Raw genomic sequence first — 17,582 nt, forward strand, 5'->3', positions numbered from 1 at the left:
GTCTGTTGAAGGGGGCTAGGCATTTTGTCTTCCTTTGGTAAGTGCAACAATAATGTTGGCATTCCTACTTCCCGGCATATCAACAGCCAGTCACTTTGGTCTAGGGGTTAAGGCACCAGGCCTACAAAATGGGAATCTGAGAGTTCTAGTGCCACCACCTTAGGCATGAAACCCAGCTGGAGGACTTTGGGCCAATCACGAAGAAACCGTGTGTTCCAGTCCTGCCTTAACCATGAAAGCTGGTTGGGTAACTTTGAACCAATCACCGGGTGACTGGGAGTTCCTAGTTCTGCCTTAGCCATGAAAACCATCTGGGTGACTTTGGGCAAATCACCAGAAGACGGGGAGTTCTAGTCCTGCCTTAGTCATGAAAGATGGCTGGGTGACTTTGGGCAAATCACCAGGAGGCGGGGAGTTCTAGTCCTGCCTTAGTCATGAAAGATGGCTGAGTGACTTTGAGCAAATCACCAGGAGGTGGTGAGTTCTAGTCCTGCCTTAGTCATGAAAGATGGCTGGGTGACTTTGGACAAATCACCAGGAGACGGGGAGTTCTAGCCCTGCCTTAGTCATGAAAGATGGCTGGGTGACTTTGAGCAAATCACCAGGAGACGGGGAGTTCTAGCCCTGCCTTAGTCATGAAAGATGGCTGGGTGACTTTGGGCAAATCACCAGGAGGTGGTGAGTTCTAGTCCTGCCTTAGTCATGAAAGATGGCTGGGTGACTTTGAGCAAATCACCAGGAGACGGGGAGTTCTAGCCCTGCCTTAATCATGAAAGATGGCTGGGTGACTTTGGGCAAATCACCAGGAGACGGGGAGTTCTAGTCCTGCCTTAGTCATGAAAGATGGCTGGGTGACTTTGGGCAAATCACCAGGAGGTGGTGAGTTCTAGTCCTGCCTTAGTCATGAAAGATGGCTGGGTGACTTTGGGCAAATCACCAGGAGACGGGGAGTTCTAGCCCTGCCTTAGTCATGAAAGATGGCTGGGTGACTTTGAGCAAATCACCAGGAGACGGGGAGTTCTAGTCCTGCCTTAGCCATGAAAGCCAGCTGGGTGACTTTGGGCTAATGACCAGGAGGCGGGGAGTTCTAGTCCTGCCTTAGTCATGAAAGATGGCTGGGTGACTTTGGGCAAATCATCAGGAGACGGGGAGTTCTAGTCCTGCCTTAGTCATGAAAGATGGCTGGGTGACTTTGAGCAAATCACCAGGAGACGGGAGTTCTAGTCCTGCCTTAGTCATGAAAGATGGCTGGGTAACTTTGGACAAATCACCAGGAGACGGGGAGTTCTAGTCCTGCCTTAGTCATGAAAGATGGCTGGGTGACTTTGGGCAAATCACCAGGAGGTGGTGAGTTCTAGTCCTGCCTTAGTCATGAAAGATGGCTGGGTGACTTTGAGCAAATCACCAGGAAACGGGGAGTTCTAGTCCTGCCTTAGTCATGAAAGATGGCTGGGTAACTTTGGACAAATCACCAGGAGACGGGGAGTTCTAGTCCTGCCTTAGTCATGAAAGATGGCTGGGTGACTTTGGGCAAATCACCAGGAGGTGGGGAGTTCTAGTCCTGCCTTAGTCATGAAAGATGGCTGGGTGACTTTGGGCAAATCACCAGGAGACGGGGAGTTCTAGCCCTGCCTTAGTCATGAAAGATGGCTGGGTGACTTTGAGCAAATCACCAGGAGACGGGGAGTTCTAGTCCTGCCTTAGCCATGAAAGCCAGCTGGGTGACTTTGGGCTAATGACCAGGAGGCGGGGAGTTCTAGTCCTGCCTTAGTCATGAAAGATGGCTGGGTGACTTTGGGCAAATCACCAGGAGACGGGGAGTTCTAGTCCTGCCTTAGTCATGAAAGATGGCTGGGTGACTTTGGGCAAATCATCAGGAGACGGGGAGTTCTAGTCCTGCCTTAGTCATGAAAGATGGCTGGGTGACTTTGAGCAAATCACCAGGAGATGGGGAGTTCTAGTCCTGCCTTAGTCATGAAAGATGGCTGGGTGACTTTGAGCAAATCACCAGGAGGCGGTGAGTTCTAGTCCTGCCTTAGTCATGAAAGATGGCTGGGTGACTTTGAGCAAATCACCAGGAGGCGGTGAGTTCTAGTCCCGCCTTAACCATGAAAGCCAGCTGGGCGACTTTAGAACAGTCCCTCTTTCTCATCATAGGGTTGTGATTGTGGGAAAAACAGGAGGAAGGTGCGTTGGATATGTTTGCCGCCTTGAGTTATTCGTAAAAATAATAACGGCAGGATGCACCTAAATAAGTAAACAGATCCTACCTCATTTTCTTTGGATTCATTCTCCTCAGCAGAAACGTGAATGAATTCCAAATAGTTCAAGGCATACTTTTCAATGGGGGTGAGCTGGAAAAAAAAAAGAGAAGGGAAACCACAGCATGACCAATTAAAATATTAATGGGCAACAGATTAATGACCTTTGGAGCGGGCAACCAAACGCCAATAAGGATATATTAAAAAAAAAACATACTTGGTTTGCATTAATTTGGTGTCACTTGGTAAACAGAGCCACACTCTTGTTTATCAAACTGAGAACACAATCTCTTCTTCAGCTACAAGGGCTTAGTTTTGAATGGGACATAACTCTTTTAAAAAGCAAAGGAATGGACAACTTGGATAACGCTAAATATCTATGGAGATTCTCAGTCATCTGGGACACAGTTGTCCCAAAAATGCTTTTTGTTTTTCAAGAGGCAACTGGGCTTTCTTGTTTTTTCCTCTGAAGATGTTTCACTTCTCATCCAAGAAGCTTCTTCAGCTCTGACTGGATGGTGGGCAATGGAAGGATTTATGCTCCTTGCAGACAGTTGGTCATTTGCATCCTTTTAGAGGGTCATTGAGGCCACTTGGAGGTTTACCAGGAGCTTCAGAGCTGAAAAAGCTTCTTGGATAAGAAGACAAACATCTTCAAATAAAAACCAGAAAGTATACTAGCCTCTTGAAAAAGCATCTTTGGATAGCGCTAGCCCAATCTTAAAAGAAGCATAAATGTTTTTCTGACTCAGAACAGAACAGGGATGCTGGCTGGGGAGAATCAGAAGCATTAATTAAAAAAAAAAAAAAGCAAGCAAGACATAAAAATGGAGAGCCAGTTTAGTGTACAGGTTAAAGCCCCAGGCTAGAAACTGGGAGACTGTGAAATTCTAGCTCTGTCTATGGCCTGAAGCCAGTTGGGGGGGCGGGAATCTTAGGCCAGTCCCTCTGCCTAATCTTTGGAAGAAGGTAACAAGGGAAACTGAAGAATCATGTCAAGAAAACTGCAAGGAATGGTTCAGGTAGAATAGCAATAGCCCTTAGACTTATATGCCGCTTCACAGTGCTTTTACAGCCCTCTCTAAGTGGTTTTACAGGATTTGAACAAATGAGTTGGAAGGAGCCTTGGAGGTCTTCTAGTCCAGCCCCCTGCTCAAGCTGGAGAACCTATAAAATTTCAGGTAAGTGACTGTCCAGTTTCTTCTTAAAAACCTCCAGTGATGAAATCCCTACATCTTCTGGTGGCAAGCTGTTCCACTGGTTAATTGTCATCACTGTCAGGAAGTTCCTCCTTAATTCCAGGTTGCTTCTCTGCTTGATGAGTTTCCATCCATTGTTTCTCGTCTTGCCTTCTGGTGCTTTGGAGAATAGCTTGACCACCTTCTTCTTTGTGGCAGCCCCTCAAATACTGGAAGACTGCTATCATGTCACCCCTGGTCCTTCTTTTCTCCAGACTAGCCCAACCCAAATCCTGCAGCCGTACTTCCTATAGTTTAGTCTCCAGGCCTTTGATCATCTTAGTTGCTTTTCACTGAACTTTTTCCAAAGTCTCACCATCTTTTTTGTAGTATGGGGACCAAAATTGGTTGGAGTATTCCAAGTGGAGTGTTAGGGTTTTATAAAAATCAGTCGTTTGCCCCTAACTATCTGGGTCTCCTCATTTTACCGACCTCAGAAAGACGGAAGGCTGAGTCAACTTTTGAGCCTGATGAGATTCGAACTGCCAAATTGCAGTCAGCTGGCAGTCAGCAGAAGTAGCCTGCAGTACTGCGCTCTAACCACTGCGCCACCACTGGAAGTCTGGAGTCCCCTCACTAATTAAAAACCACACGCATGGACAGCAAAAGAACATCATTTCTCAGATCAGAATTGGAAATGCAGAGGGAAACCCAGCGCACCTGATCGACCACGGCCACCAGCTCCTGCAGCAGTGAAGGCTGCTCGAGATATTGTGCCTTTCCGAGTTCTGAAACCAGAGGTTTCCACGCCGACTCGCTCTTTCCATCCAGAACGCTCCACTCCTCGTTCTCCTCATCCTCTTCCATCTCCTCTTGGTCCTCCTTCTCCTCTTCCTCTCGCTCCGTACTTTTCAGAGCCTGTGGAAGACACAAAGCAGCCTTTTTTTCCCCCCTCCCTTGTAACTGATAGCGTAGATTAGATAACTTGGTTAAATTTATTTGCCGCCTATCTCTCGCCTTGGGGCCACTCTAGGTGGCTTACAACATTAGAAGAAAGACACGAAAAGAGTGTAAAGAAATAAACTAACAGAATGTCTACGAATGTCAAACTCGATTTCATTGAGGGCCATATCAGGGTTGTGTTTGACCTTGGGGGGGATAGGCGTGGCCAGGGTGGGCGTGGCCGGCTCAACGTCACTCATGTCAGATGGCCCGAGTACTCTACAAGCCATAAATACCGGTTGCCAAACCCCCAAAATGAGGTCATGTGACTGATGGGGGCTTTAGCCATTGGAACTTCGGAACCAGAGCGTCAGTAACCCTAGGAAGGCTCATGGTAAGTTCAAGGGGCCGCTAAGCAGCCCATCATAAGCCGAGGACTGCTTGTATGTTAAAAACAGCACTCAGAATGAAACTGTGTACTCCGGCATTTCAACTCCCAACCAGCCAATCCGAAACGGAAATGCTCCACGCCTTCTGTTGGAAGAGCTCTGCCTTTCCTTACCTCTATGAAAGGCCTGGCCACTTTGGGAGAGATGGTTTCGGAGGGAGACGGCTCTTGCGACAGCATGACGAATTCTTCGGCTTTCACCCGGAAGCCCGAATCCTCCATTGGTGAGTGGACTTCAAACAGTTCCTGAATGGTTTGCTGGAGAGAGAAGGGGAGGGAAAGGAAGACTTAGTCCATCTTCACGTCCCTTGCTTGCTTACTTTGGTTCTCAAGTGAAGGTAAAAGTTTCCCCTGTCCATTTGTGTCTGACTTTAGGGGGTTGGGTTTGTCTCCGTTCTTGGCCAAGGGAGCCAATGTTGTCCAAAGACATTTTCTGTGGTCACGTGGCCAGCATGGAACGCTGTTTCATGTTCCTGCCTAAGTAGGGGATTGGACTAGAAGACCTTCAAGTCCCTTTAAACTCCATTATTCTATTCTATTCTATTCTATTCTATTCTATTCTATTCTATTCTATTCTATTCTATTCTATTCTATTCCCATTCCACTCCCATTCCTATTCTATTCCATTGCATTCTTCAATTCCTATGTCTATTCCACTCCATTCCATTCTTCCATTCCTTATTCTATTCCACTCCATTCCTATTCTCTCCTTCCTTCTTTCCTCCTCCTCCTCCTCCTCTCCTCTTGCCTTCCCAACAAAGTGGTACCTATTTATCTACTCGCATTTGCATGCTTTCGAACTGCTGGGGTGAGAATGTTTTATTTCTACACCACTTCATTTCCAGAGGCTTCTGAGGTATTGGTCGTCAGACTTTTCCAAAGCCACATGCCCCAAGTTAGAATTTTTCTGCCGTTTTCAATCTGGAGATACCTGCGTTAAAAAGGCCATGGAGTAGTCATTTCCCTGAGCGGCTACTTCTCGGATCAGATCCTTAGTCCCGTTTTTTAAGAGTTTCTCTTCGACCGAGTTCCCACTGACTAGCCTAGAGAAATCAGAGAGGAAGCGTCGCTTTAAGAGAAGGGGTCAAAGGCAGCGCCTGAGAAAAATAGGAGAGCCACGGATAACACAGGCAGTCCTCGACTTTACAATAGTTGGTTTAGCGACCATCCGAAGTTACGACACCACTGAAAAAAGTGACTTATGAACCGTTTTTCACACTTATGACAGTTGCAGCATCCCCATGGTCATTGGGGGGGAGATCAAAATTCAGACACGTGGCAATTGACTCATATTTATGATAGCTGCCGTGTCCCGGGGTCACGTGATCGATCCCCTTTTGTGACCTTGTGACAATGAAACTCAACGAAGAAGCCAGATTGGCTTAACAACCTTGTTATGACTCAACAAATGCAGTCACTTGTGGCAAGAAAGATCGTAGAAATGGGGGCAAAACACACTTAAGAAATGTCTCAAATGTCTCACTTAGGGATGGAAAATTTGGGCTGAATTGTGGTCGTAAGTCGAGGACTACCTGTATTGGATCCAAAATAAAGAATTAAGAAGGCGATTTGGGGGCAGGGGGATAGGGTTATAGGCCCGCCCTTTCCTCTGGGGTTGTCTCCACATTTTCACCAGCATCACCTGTAAATGTGGATGTCCTTGCACCGGCCAATCCGATCGCACCACTCCTGAGCTTTGGCTTCCATCACTGGGTTTAAGTCGTTGTCGTAGAAGACCACAGTGTCAGCTTCCACGAGGTTGACGCCCGTGGAGCGGCTGTGGGAGGAGAGGATGGCGCAGAAGAGCCGCTTGTCTCGGTTGAAGGTTTTCATCAGCTCCTTATGGGGAGAAGAGAACACGCTGGTTGCAGAAATTCACAAGGAGAACCCAAATACAGGACCTGCCCCGTTCTCATTGGCCATAAGGTGAAACTGGCTGGATTTGCCCAATAAACGGAGGTGGTATTCAGCCGGTTCTGACCAGTTCTGGAGAACCAGTAGCGGAAATTTTGAGTAGTTCGGAGAACCGGCCGATACCGCCTGTGACTGGCCCCGCCAACCCCATCTCTTCTCCGCCTCCCATTGAGTCCCAGCTGCTCGGCTGGGTCTCCTTTGATTGCCCTGCACAGGAGAACGGAGCTGGAAAGCAGGTTACTAGAAATTAAAGAAAAAGAAGAATCTGAATATTATATGGTATGGGATGTGTTTTATCAATGGATAGAAAATAGAATGAACTAAAAGGGAATAGATGTATTCATAGAGCAACAAGAGAAATTAATGTAAAAGATATATTGGATCTCATTTATACTACATACATGGGAATGTGATTATCGTTATATTGTTAAGTTTGATAAGAATATTATTAATAATAGTTAAGTAATTGAAATATGTACCTAATCGGCGCATGATTGAAAGGGAATGGATTTATTGTATATAAAAATAAAAATAAAATTTTACCAAACCAAAAAAGAAAAGAAAAAAAGAATGGAGCTGGAAAGCAGGTTAGTGGGGAGGGGGAGGGAGTGGGGATTTTGCAATATCCTTCCCCTGCCATGCCCACCAAGCCACGCCCACCAAGCCATGCCTACTGCTGATTGGCTGGGTCTGCTTTGGTTGCCCTGCACAGGAGAATGGAGCTGGAAAGCAGGTTAGTGGGGTAGGGAGGGAATGGGGATTTTGCAGTATATCCTTCCCCTTCCTTGCCCACCAAGCCACACCCTCAGAACTGGTAGTAAAAAAAATTGAATCCCACCACAGCCAATTAAGTCCGTGGCTGGCTTTGGACGCAAACTAAAACATATGACAAACAGGTTGAAAGGAACTGGGTATGTCTAAACGTCCAGGGAAGTTAAAGATTTAGGGTGACATGATAACAGCCTTGCACTATTTGGGGGAGGGGGCTGTCCAAAGAGAAGAGGGAGTCCAGCTACTCTCCAAAGCACCTGAAGGCAGGACAAGACGCAACGGATGGAAACTAATCAAGGAGAGAAGCAACCTGGAACTAAGGAGGAATTCCCTGAGAGTTAGAACAACCAATCAGTGGAACTCCAGAAGTGTGGGTGCTCCATCCCTGGAGGTTTTCAAGAAGAGACTGGACATCTGTGTGTCCAGAATGGTATGGGGTTGGACTAGGCGGCCTCCGAGGTCCCTTCCAACTTGGTTGTTCTGTTATAGACCTGAATGCCAGGTGTGGATTTGCTCACTGGGTGCAAACGGGCTTCCTCCAACAGGGAGCGTGCTCAGGGGAGAGTTGCAAGAATCAAAATCTGGGAAGGGCGAGGAGGCTAGTGAGACAGACCTGGCGCTCTTCCTGGTTCGCACACTCATCGATCCTCACGTAGGTGAGGAAGTGGAAGTTGAGGAACCATTCCAGGATGTCCAGCATGAGCATCATCTGGGACAAGATCAGCACCCTTCGGCCTTCCGACTTAAGCTTCTGCAGCAAGACCGCCAGGGCTTCCAGCTTCCCTGCAAGGCAAGGCGAAGGATGAGAGCCAGGAGCATGAAGCCCTTGCCAGTGTGACGGACAGGTGCACATCAAGGGGTTTCCTCTTACCTGCATCGTACTGGATCAGACGGAGGTCAGGAAAGGGAAGCAGCAGCCGGGGCACGGTCAGCTGACGCAGCTGGTTCAGGTAAGGCAACACCTTGTCCTTCAGGTTGTGCCGGAGGAGTTTCATTCGATGGCTGTAAGCAGCGGGAAATCTCGCCACGTGCAAAGACGAAGGAGCGGCCACAGCGGCAGGCAACACGCAGAGCGCCCTTTGGAAACAGAGCAGAACCTTGGCAAATGTTCCTGGGAGGGCCATGTTGTCCCCCTCCTGATTTCAAAACTCTTCAACCTTGGGGTGGGGTGGGGAAATGGCCCTTTGACCAAGCCTTCCGGAGACTGTCAATTTATAGTCCCAATTCAGGAGGAGGAGGAGGAGGAGGAAGAGGAGGAGGAGGAGGAGGAGGAGGAGGAGGAGGAGGAGGAGGAGGAGGAGGAGGAGGAGGAGGAGGAGGAGGAAGGAAGAAGAAGGAGAAGGAGAAGGAGAAGGAGAAGGAGAAGGAGAAGGAGAAGGAGAAGGAGAAGAAGAAGAAGAAGAAGAAGAAGAAGAAGAAGAAGAAGAAGAAGAAGAAGAAGAAGAAGAAGAAGAAGAAGAAGAAGAAGAAGAAGAAGAAGAAGAAGAAGAAGAAGAGGAGGAGGAGGAGGAGAAAAAGAAGAAGGAGAAGGAGAAGAGGAGGAGGAGGAGGAGGAGGAGAAAAAAGGAGAAGAAGAAGAGGAGGAGGAGGAGGAGAAAAAAGGAGAAGAAGGAGAAGAAGAAGAGGAGGAGGAGGAGGAGAAAAAAGGAAAGAAGAAGGAGAAGAAGAAGAGGAGGAAGAGGAGGACGACTATGGAGTCCTTGATGCTCTCTAAGCTTGACTGTTTTCTTTCTGATGTTTCATTACCCAACTAGGAATCATCATCAATGTTAGGAGGCTTGGGATTTGCAGAGGGCGGAGGAGGAAGGGAAGGAGAAAAGGGTGGAGGAGAAGGAGAAAGAGAAGAGAAAGGGAAGGACGGTGGGGACTTTGGTGCTCTCTGATCTTGGTTGTTTTCTTTCTGATGTGTTTCATTACCCAACTAGGAATCATCATCAGTGTTGGAGGAGGCTTGGGATTTGCAGAGTAAGGAGAAGGGGAGAAGGAGGAAAAAGAGAAGGAGAAAAGGAGGAGGGCACTTCAAGCTGGAGATGAGCTCAAAGCTCAGCTGCATCATTCACTACAACAGGCAGGTCAAGAGTTCAGTAACATCTGGAAGGTTGAAGCTCCCCATCCTGCTCTATGAAGCCCCCCCGGCTGGTTGCAGAGGGATGGATGAAAAGAGCAGGTGCATTTTCAGTACCTTACAATTGGAAGGATGGCCAAGAAATACTCAGCTCTTTAGTAGCAAAGAATGGAGGGAAATATACCCAGCCTCCCAACTACGATCATCTGAGGCTCAAATTAGTTACCTCAGGAGCCCATAAAGGTTAACTAGATCAGGGGGGAGGCTTCACCCTTGGCAACTTTTAAGACGTGTGGCCTTTTCTGGGAGTTGAAGCTCACAAGTCTTAGAAGTTGCCAAGGGTGGAGACCCCTGAACGAGACAATTCCCCCGGGCTTTACACAATTCCACGAATGCCCTTCGATCAAGACTCAGCAGAATTGTTAGGAGGAAGCTCGAGCCAAGGATGGAGCATCACCTGTTGATGGTGTCCCTCAAGGACTGCTGCTGCTGTTCGAGCTGCCAGGTCAACCCTCTGAGAGGGTCTCGATGATCTTTGGAGAGGCCGCAGTTTACAAAGCCAGCCCAGCTCCATTTGCTGGTTCTGGCGGAGAACTGAGGCGTTGTGTTGGGGTTGCCCACCAGGGAGCAAATCCTACGAAGGTCCTTGCCGTAGACGGGAGCTCGAGAGCAACGCCGTTCATTGCAAGAAAAGATCCGGTCCAAGCGCTCTTTAAGAAGCCTGTTTTTCTCCTCGAAGGACTCCTGTGTAGAAGACAGAAACAAGAACACCCAGTTCTTCCGGTTCTCCCGGTTGAGGAGATCATGAGTTTCTCTAATATTAGAAAGATAAAAAGTTCTACAGCTGCCTGCTGGTATGATGCTAAATTTTAATTGCAAACTTTTTTTAAAAAAATCCAAATAAGGGTATCTCAGGTGACCTTCTACAAACAGGTGCAGGTTTCCAATCCTAGAGGAAAATTACGTTTTGGGTTTTCAGGGATTATGATTGCCTTGATCCTCCTTCCCATTTTCAATGGGAGGAAGCTCCTTCATAGTGTTTCCTATATTGCTTGCTCAATAATAATAATAATAATAATAATAATAATAATAATAATAATAATAATAATAACAACAACAACAGCAGCAGCAGCAGCAACTGGAGCACCACTTGAACACCATCGATGGCATTGACAACTTTGCCACCAGTCAATTGCAGAAGGCAGTTTTACTTGGAACAGCTTCCATCCTGCGGCGATATCTGTAACACCACCAAACATCCAGATTTGCCTATGCCAGGTCCGTGGTAGGACTCAATAGGTAGACAAAAATGCCAAACCCAGTCTGAACATCTGGCTGACTGTGCGATGAATACTAATAATACTAATAGTAATAAAAATAACATTTTTAAATATTCAGTTGACTGAGTTTCATTTGTAATGAATAAAAGTTTCTAATAATAATAAATTATTGAAATGTTCAGTTGACTGAGTTTCATGTTTAATGAATAAGATATAACGATAATAACAAAAACAATAACAACATTGAAGGCAAACGGATTGTCATTTGGAACACAACACGCCAGATCTCACAGTTGTCGAAAACCAAAGCATACAATTTACTGAAGTCACTGTACCAGGAGACGCCAGAGTCGAAGAAAAAGAACTAGAAAAAAATAAAAATATTGTGACCTGGCCATCGAAACTACGCGACTGCAACATGTTGCAGTGAAAGAGAGGTTAATTTTGAGGTCTTAATGGTTCGCAAATGCAAAATAAGTTGCCCTACCTGTGAGTAACCACCATGAATGCTGGACTTCAGGGAAGAAGCAGAGTCGCCTGATGCTAAATTAGCACCCATGGTTCTTCCTGGAAACACAAACTTAGAACATAAATCACAGGTTTATGCGGCTCAAGCATCCTCTTATAAATGGCTTCGCACTCTGAATCCAACTGTGGAGGTCACATGTAGCTGTCAACTCATAAAATATTTCTATGGTCTTTTTAAGAGTTGCCAACAGAAAGGGAGAGGGGAGCAGTGCGGCAGCTTGCAAAACCAAAAATGCATTCCATAAATAGTTTTTCAAAGATAATAACTAGGTGACCAAAGTTTCTGCCGAGCAAAATTCTAACTGGAGAGCATGATTGATGACTCTGGGCTATGGATGTGTCCCATTGGAGAATATGAATTATGATACACGCAGCGGGTGGAGGGAAAACCAAGGTCAAGGGTGAAAATGAATGATGTGTCTCAGAGTCGGGTGCACCCAGGCAGTGCCGGACACGTTACGTTTTGGGAGTCTGACTTGAGACTCATGATTTAAATGGGGTTAAGTGCTGGAATCCTGACAGTAGCATTCATACAGCTCATTCGCCATTGACAACAGTTCCTTTAGTGGCCATCCACTGAAAAATGTTCCTTCATGGTTTCAATGGTCTTAAGTGTGAAAAACATGAAACTGTTTTTCCACACTTCAGGCCACTGCAGTCATGTGATCAATATTCGGAAGCTTGTCGACTGACTCGTATTTTTACAGTGTCACCTTTTGTGACCTTCTGACAACTAAAGTCAATGGGGAAGCCAGATTCACTGAACAACTGGGTTACTTACCTTTCTGTTTTATAAACCCCTAGTAAAACCACACCTGAAATACTGCAACCAATTTGGGTCACCAAACCACACACACACACAAAAAGATGTTGAGACTTTGGAAAAAGTTCAGAGAAGAGAAACTAAGAGCATCAAAGGCCTGGAGACTAAAACATAGGAAGAACGGCTGCAGGTTTTGGGTCTGGCTAGTCTGGAGAAAAGAAGGACCAGGGGTGACAGGATAGCAGTCTTCCAGTATTTGAGGGGCTGCCACAAAGAAGAGGGGGTCAACCTATTCTCCAAAGCACCAGAAGGCAAGAAACAATGGATGGAAATTAACCAAAGAGAGAAGCAACCTGGAATTAAGGAGAAACTTCAAAACAGGGAGGACAATTAACCAGTGGAACAGAAATTGCCTTCAGAAATCGTGGGTGCTCCATCGCTGGAGGTTTTTAAGAAGAGTCTAGAGACAGTCACTTGTCTGAAATGGTATAGGATCTCCTGCTTGAGCAGGAGGGGGCTGGACTAGAAGACCTCCAAGGTCCCTTGCAACTCTCTATTCTATCCTATCCTATTCTATTCTATTCTATGCCATGCCATGCCATGCCATGCCATGCCATGCCATGCCATGCCATTAATTATTCCATTCCATTCCATTCCATTCCATTCTATTCTATGCTATGCTATGCTATGCCATGCCATGGCATTAATTATCCCATTCCATTCCATTATTCTATTCTATTCTATTCTATTCTATTCTATTCTATTCTATTCTATTCTACTCTACTCTACTCTACTCTACTCTACTCTCTATTCTCTATTCCATTCCACTCCACTTCAACAACTGCAGTGATTCACTTAGCAACTGTGGCAAAAAAGGGGCTAAAACTCACTTAACAACTGAAATGTTGGGCTTAATTGTGGCCATACGTCGAGGGCTACCTGTACTCTGTGCTCCAGCTATCAAGGGCATCCTTGCCTTTTACTACTTACTGGTCAACAAATGTGTTTAGAAATCTCTCCTAAGTCTGCAGAGCTACTTTCTTGCTAATGGGCACTGCCTTAGGAACCAAAGCTTTACATGGGGCATTAAAAAAAAAAAACAGTTTGAATGTCACAGTTAGGGTTTGCAAACATTGCTGGCTGCACTTGGGAGTGGCTTCTGGCCACAGTGATAGTTCTGGTTCATTGTTCTATCGTGAATGCGCTGAGAGTCACAGCAATACAGGAATTGGGATAGGTAAAGATAGACGGGTGGACGCAAAGGCGGGGTGGTGGGGGCCTTACCTGGCTGAGCTCCTGACGAAGTCTGCAACCCCGCCGGATGCTGGTTCCCTAGTGGGTTGAGAGCATTTTGGACAGTCCCAGCCTGGGGCACCGTCTGCACCACCACAGGGCCCTGAGGTCGGAGATATTGGGGTCCTGGAGCCGAAACGATTTGCAGGACACTGCCTGGAGGGTAGAAATTGAAAGAGGGAAAAGTGACTGACTGCCCACTGATTTTTTTTTAAACCTGGCTTAATTTTTAAACCTGGCTTAATTAACTGTAACTGATCTTGGAGTCTTAGTGGACAACCAGCTAAATATGAGCCAGCCGTGTGCAGCAGTAGCCAAAAAAGCTAATGCAATCCTAAGTTGCATTAACAAAGGGATACAATCAAGATCAAGGGAGGTACTAATACTACTCTATAAAGGCTTAGTAAGACCACACCTAGAGTACTGCATCCAGTTTTGGTCACCATACTATAAAAAAAGACATTGAGACTCTAGAAAGAGTGCAGAGAAGAGCAACCAGGATGATTAGGGGACTGGAGGCTCAAACATATGATGAATTGTTGCAGGAACTGGGCATGGCTGGTCTAGGGAAGAGAAGGACCAGGGGAGACAGGATAGCAGTCTTCCAATATTTGAGGGGCTGCCACAGAGAAGGAAGGGGTCAAGCTGTTTCCCAAAGCACCCAAACGCCAGACAAGGAATAATGGATGGAAACTGAACAAGGAGAGATTCAACCTGAAAATAAGGAGAAACTTTCTGACAGTGGGATCAACCAGCTTGCCCTCGGAAATTGTGGGAGCGCCATCACTTGAGACTTTCAAGAAGAGACTGGACTGCCATCTGTCAGAAATAGGGTAGGGTCTCCTGCTTGGGCAAGGGGGGGGTTGGACTAGATGACCTACAAGGTCCCTTCCAACTCTGATTATCTGTTATCTATTAAACTGATTTTTTAACATTTCATTTTAGGAAAAATTTACCATCACCGGAACATCACATCACACAGTCAAAATCTGGGCCCTTGGCAACTGACATATATTTGCAATGGTTGCCGCATCTCGGGGATATGCAATAACCTAATGGCAACTTTCCCAGCCCGATTCCGACAAGCGAAGTCAATGGGGGAAGCCAGATCCACTCTAAGGCCACATAATTCACTTAAACCACTTGCAGGGGTTAAACTTCTGTGGCAAAAAAAGAATCGTAAAATGGAGCAAAACTCGCTTAACAACTACCTTCCTTAGCAGCAGAAATTTCGGGCTCGGCTTTGCTCGTAAATCAAGAATTGTTTGAACAGTTAAATAACCCTCAAATTTCTTGGGTGGCCTTAAAGAAGGCCACCAAGGATCTCCCAAATGGGAATTATCCAGGAGGGTTAGCTTGATAATTTGGAAGTAGAGTAGAGTAGAATAGAAATAATGGAATGGAATGGAATAGAATAAAGTAGAATAGAATATAGGAATAGGAATAATAGAATAGGAATAGAATAGGAATAAGAATTAGAATAGAATGGAATGGAATTAGAATAGAATAGGAATAAGTATAGAACAGAATAAGAATAGAATAGGGATAGGGATAAGAATAAGAACAGAATAGAATAATTTTATTGTCACTTTGAATGTACACTAATTGGCATACATTAAAAATGAAATTTCGTTGCATACAGCTCTAAAACAGTCATGGCAAGAAAAACGAATCTTGTGAATTTACCAGACAGATGCCATAGGGAACAAAGTTGTTACAAAATCTGACAGTCCTGCTAGAAATCTCCTCCCAGAGGGGAGCAACAGAAACAGACCATGGAGTGGGTGTGGTGGGGTCTAAAGATACTCTGAGCTCCAAGCAAATAGTGCTTATAAGCAGTATCCTGAATAACGGGAAAGTGAGCTTCCTATAATCTCCGCTGTCCTCACTACTCTCTGTAGGGACTTTCTATCTGAGGCACTGCTGCCATCAAACCAAACAGGGATGCAATTGCCCTTAATGTCTACAACCGCAGGATCACACAAAATCCAAACTACTTGAGGATGGGGAAGCTCCCCCGCAGGTGTTCTTCAAAGCTGCTCACCTTGCAGTTGTAAAGGCTGTCCTGCGGTCAGCTGGCGGAGTTGGCTGTGAGACAGAGTGAATTTGTTCCCCTGGAACTGCAGCGTCACCGGCGTCTCCGGCTGCGTGATCCGACCTGGTGTCCCTGCAATGGAAGCCAGCTAGGCTATTTTGACCACTTCACCACCTGGGGGAAGAGGGGTGGAAGCACCCGTGAAGAAGGAGAGGGCGAGGCAGGTGGGGGTTTCTCCCAGACATCCCCTGGTTTTCCTGTCATGGTGGTTAGTAAAACGAAGGACGTGAACCACATGCAGAAGATGGAGAGAATGAATGCAGAGGTGGGAGGAGAGAGGGGGAGGGGAGATTTGGAGGGAAGGAAGGAAGTGTCATCCAAGAAGTTCCACAGGTACAGCTTTGATACAGGTGTGTGACGGGCCAATTGCATCGGCTCAGTTTCTTTAAATGCGGAACGGTGGGGGTGACCGGGGCAGGCTGAGGTCAGCGATCCTTCCACTTTCACAGGTTAACAAGCGTGACCTGGAAAAAACTCACGTGACACTTCAGAAAAGAGAGACAAGAAAAGTCCTTAAGGTCGGGACCTCTACTGCCTTTTCAAAAGCAAACTCTTAATGCAACTCAAGAGAGGCAGGAATTAAAGATGCATGGGGCACACAGAATAATTGACCAGTATATATATATATATATATATACATATACATACATACATATATATATATATATATATATATATATATATATATATATATATATATATATGTATATGTATATGTATATGTATATGCATATGCATATGCATATGCATATGCATATGCATATATATATATATAAAAATATCAATTATACATATATATATTTATACATATATATATTTTTAGTGCTTTGCAAATTTTGGGCTCGAAGATCAGTGCAAAGCAGATTCATCGGACCTCCCAATTCCATTGGCAGATGATCCCCAAGGATATAATTCCCCCCATTCATTTGAAATGTCCAATTAGCAATGAATGACGAATTTTCTACCGTGGGGGGAGGGGTTCGGGTAAGCTCATGCAGCTCTTAGCCAAAAGGACTCGGATTCAGCAAATGTATTTTTCAACGCAGAGAAGGTATCTTTCACAGACTCCCTCTGACGAAGAATTGGAGTTGGTTGGAAGTGACAATTTTGGGGGGGTTTGTTTGTTCCCCCTGCAATGAATGAAACATGAAGTTCAGGCTCTGTTCACATGAAGCGAAAAGCTTCTCCGTAAAATCAACTCAGGACAAAGATTTTTTAAAAAAAAAAAATATATCAGGATTTTTAAATGTCTGGAAACCCTCCAAACATCGAATCTCTCGAGTTTTGGAGTTGAGCGCGTGGCCTGTTTGTTTGACTTTTAACAAAGGCAGTGGGGTTCCTCCGGGGAAAACATTAGTACAACAGTGCTGGAGAGTCTCTAGAACAAGGGTGGGTGAGACTCTTGGCCCCTTACGACCTGTGGACTTCAACTCCCAGAATTCCTGGCTCAGGAGTTCTGGGAGTTGAAGTCCACAGGTCGCAAAAGGAGCCAGAGTTCACCCACCATTGCGCTCCAGAGGTGCTAATAGTTCGTCTACCATCGGAAATTAGACCGCCTTAGCCTGTTCTTAGCCCAGATTCCCAGTCTTCCTTACAGAACGCGGTTCCTTCCTGTGAGGTTAGTGTTCTCAAAAAAAAAAAAAAAAAGAATTAAATTAGGAGGAGGAAATGTTTTTTTTTTCCCTTTCCCAAATTTTTTTTTTAAAAAAGAAGAAGTTTCCAAGGAAGGCTGACCAAAGAGAAGAAAACATGCAGGAATGAGATTAAGTTGACACCGCTAAATGTGCAGGTAGTCCTCAAATTAACGACAACGAAGCCCAAAGTTTACGTGGCTAAGCGAGGCAGTCCTTAAAGTGGGTCACATCCCGTTCTGCAGCTTTTTTTTGGGGAGGGGGCACATTGCTTAAAATGAACCACCGTGGTCATTAAGCGAATCAGGCTGCCCCTGTCAAGTTTGCTCATCCGAAAAGGTTACCAAGTGGCGATCACGCGACCCTCGGCTAGTGCAACTGTCGTAAGGACATGCCAGTTGCCGAGATTTTGG

At 45.8% G+C, this 17,582-nt stretch overlaps 1 protein-coding gene across 1 annotated transcript in view; it reads right to left on the reverse strand.

Annotated features, from left to right (window-relative positions):
• The window catches only part of EP400 (E1A binding protein p400), an 86,690-nt gene that overhangs the window by 23,281 nt on the left and 45,827 nt on the right, over positions 1–17,582 (reverse strand). The window contains 11 exon segments of the mRNA XM_087942947.1: positions 2,271–2,354; positions 4,160–4,357; positions 4,944–5,087; positions 5,761–5,872; positions 6,472–6,668; positions 8,128–8,297; positions 8,386–8,591; positions 10,037–10,323; positions 11,347–11,426; positions 13,435–13,599; positions 15,488–15,610. Coding sequence (XP_087799073.1) covers positions 2,271–2,354; positions 4,160–4,357; positions 4,944–5,087; positions 5,761–5,872; positions 6,472–6,668; positions 8,128–8,297; positions 8,386–8,591; positions 10,037–10,323; positions 11,347–11,426; positions 13,435–13,599; positions 15,488–15,610 — 1,766 coding nt within the window.

This window comes from Notechis scutatus, chromosome 13, assembly GCF_049901735.1.
Source record: "Notechis scutatus isolate UNSWTSFEM ecotype Mainland chromosome 13, rNotScu1.2, whole genome shotgun sequence".
In the NCBI taxonomy this organism is placed as follows: domain Eukaryota; kingdom Metazoa; phylum Chordata; class Lepidosauria; order Squamata; family Elapidae; genus Notechis; species Notechis scutatus.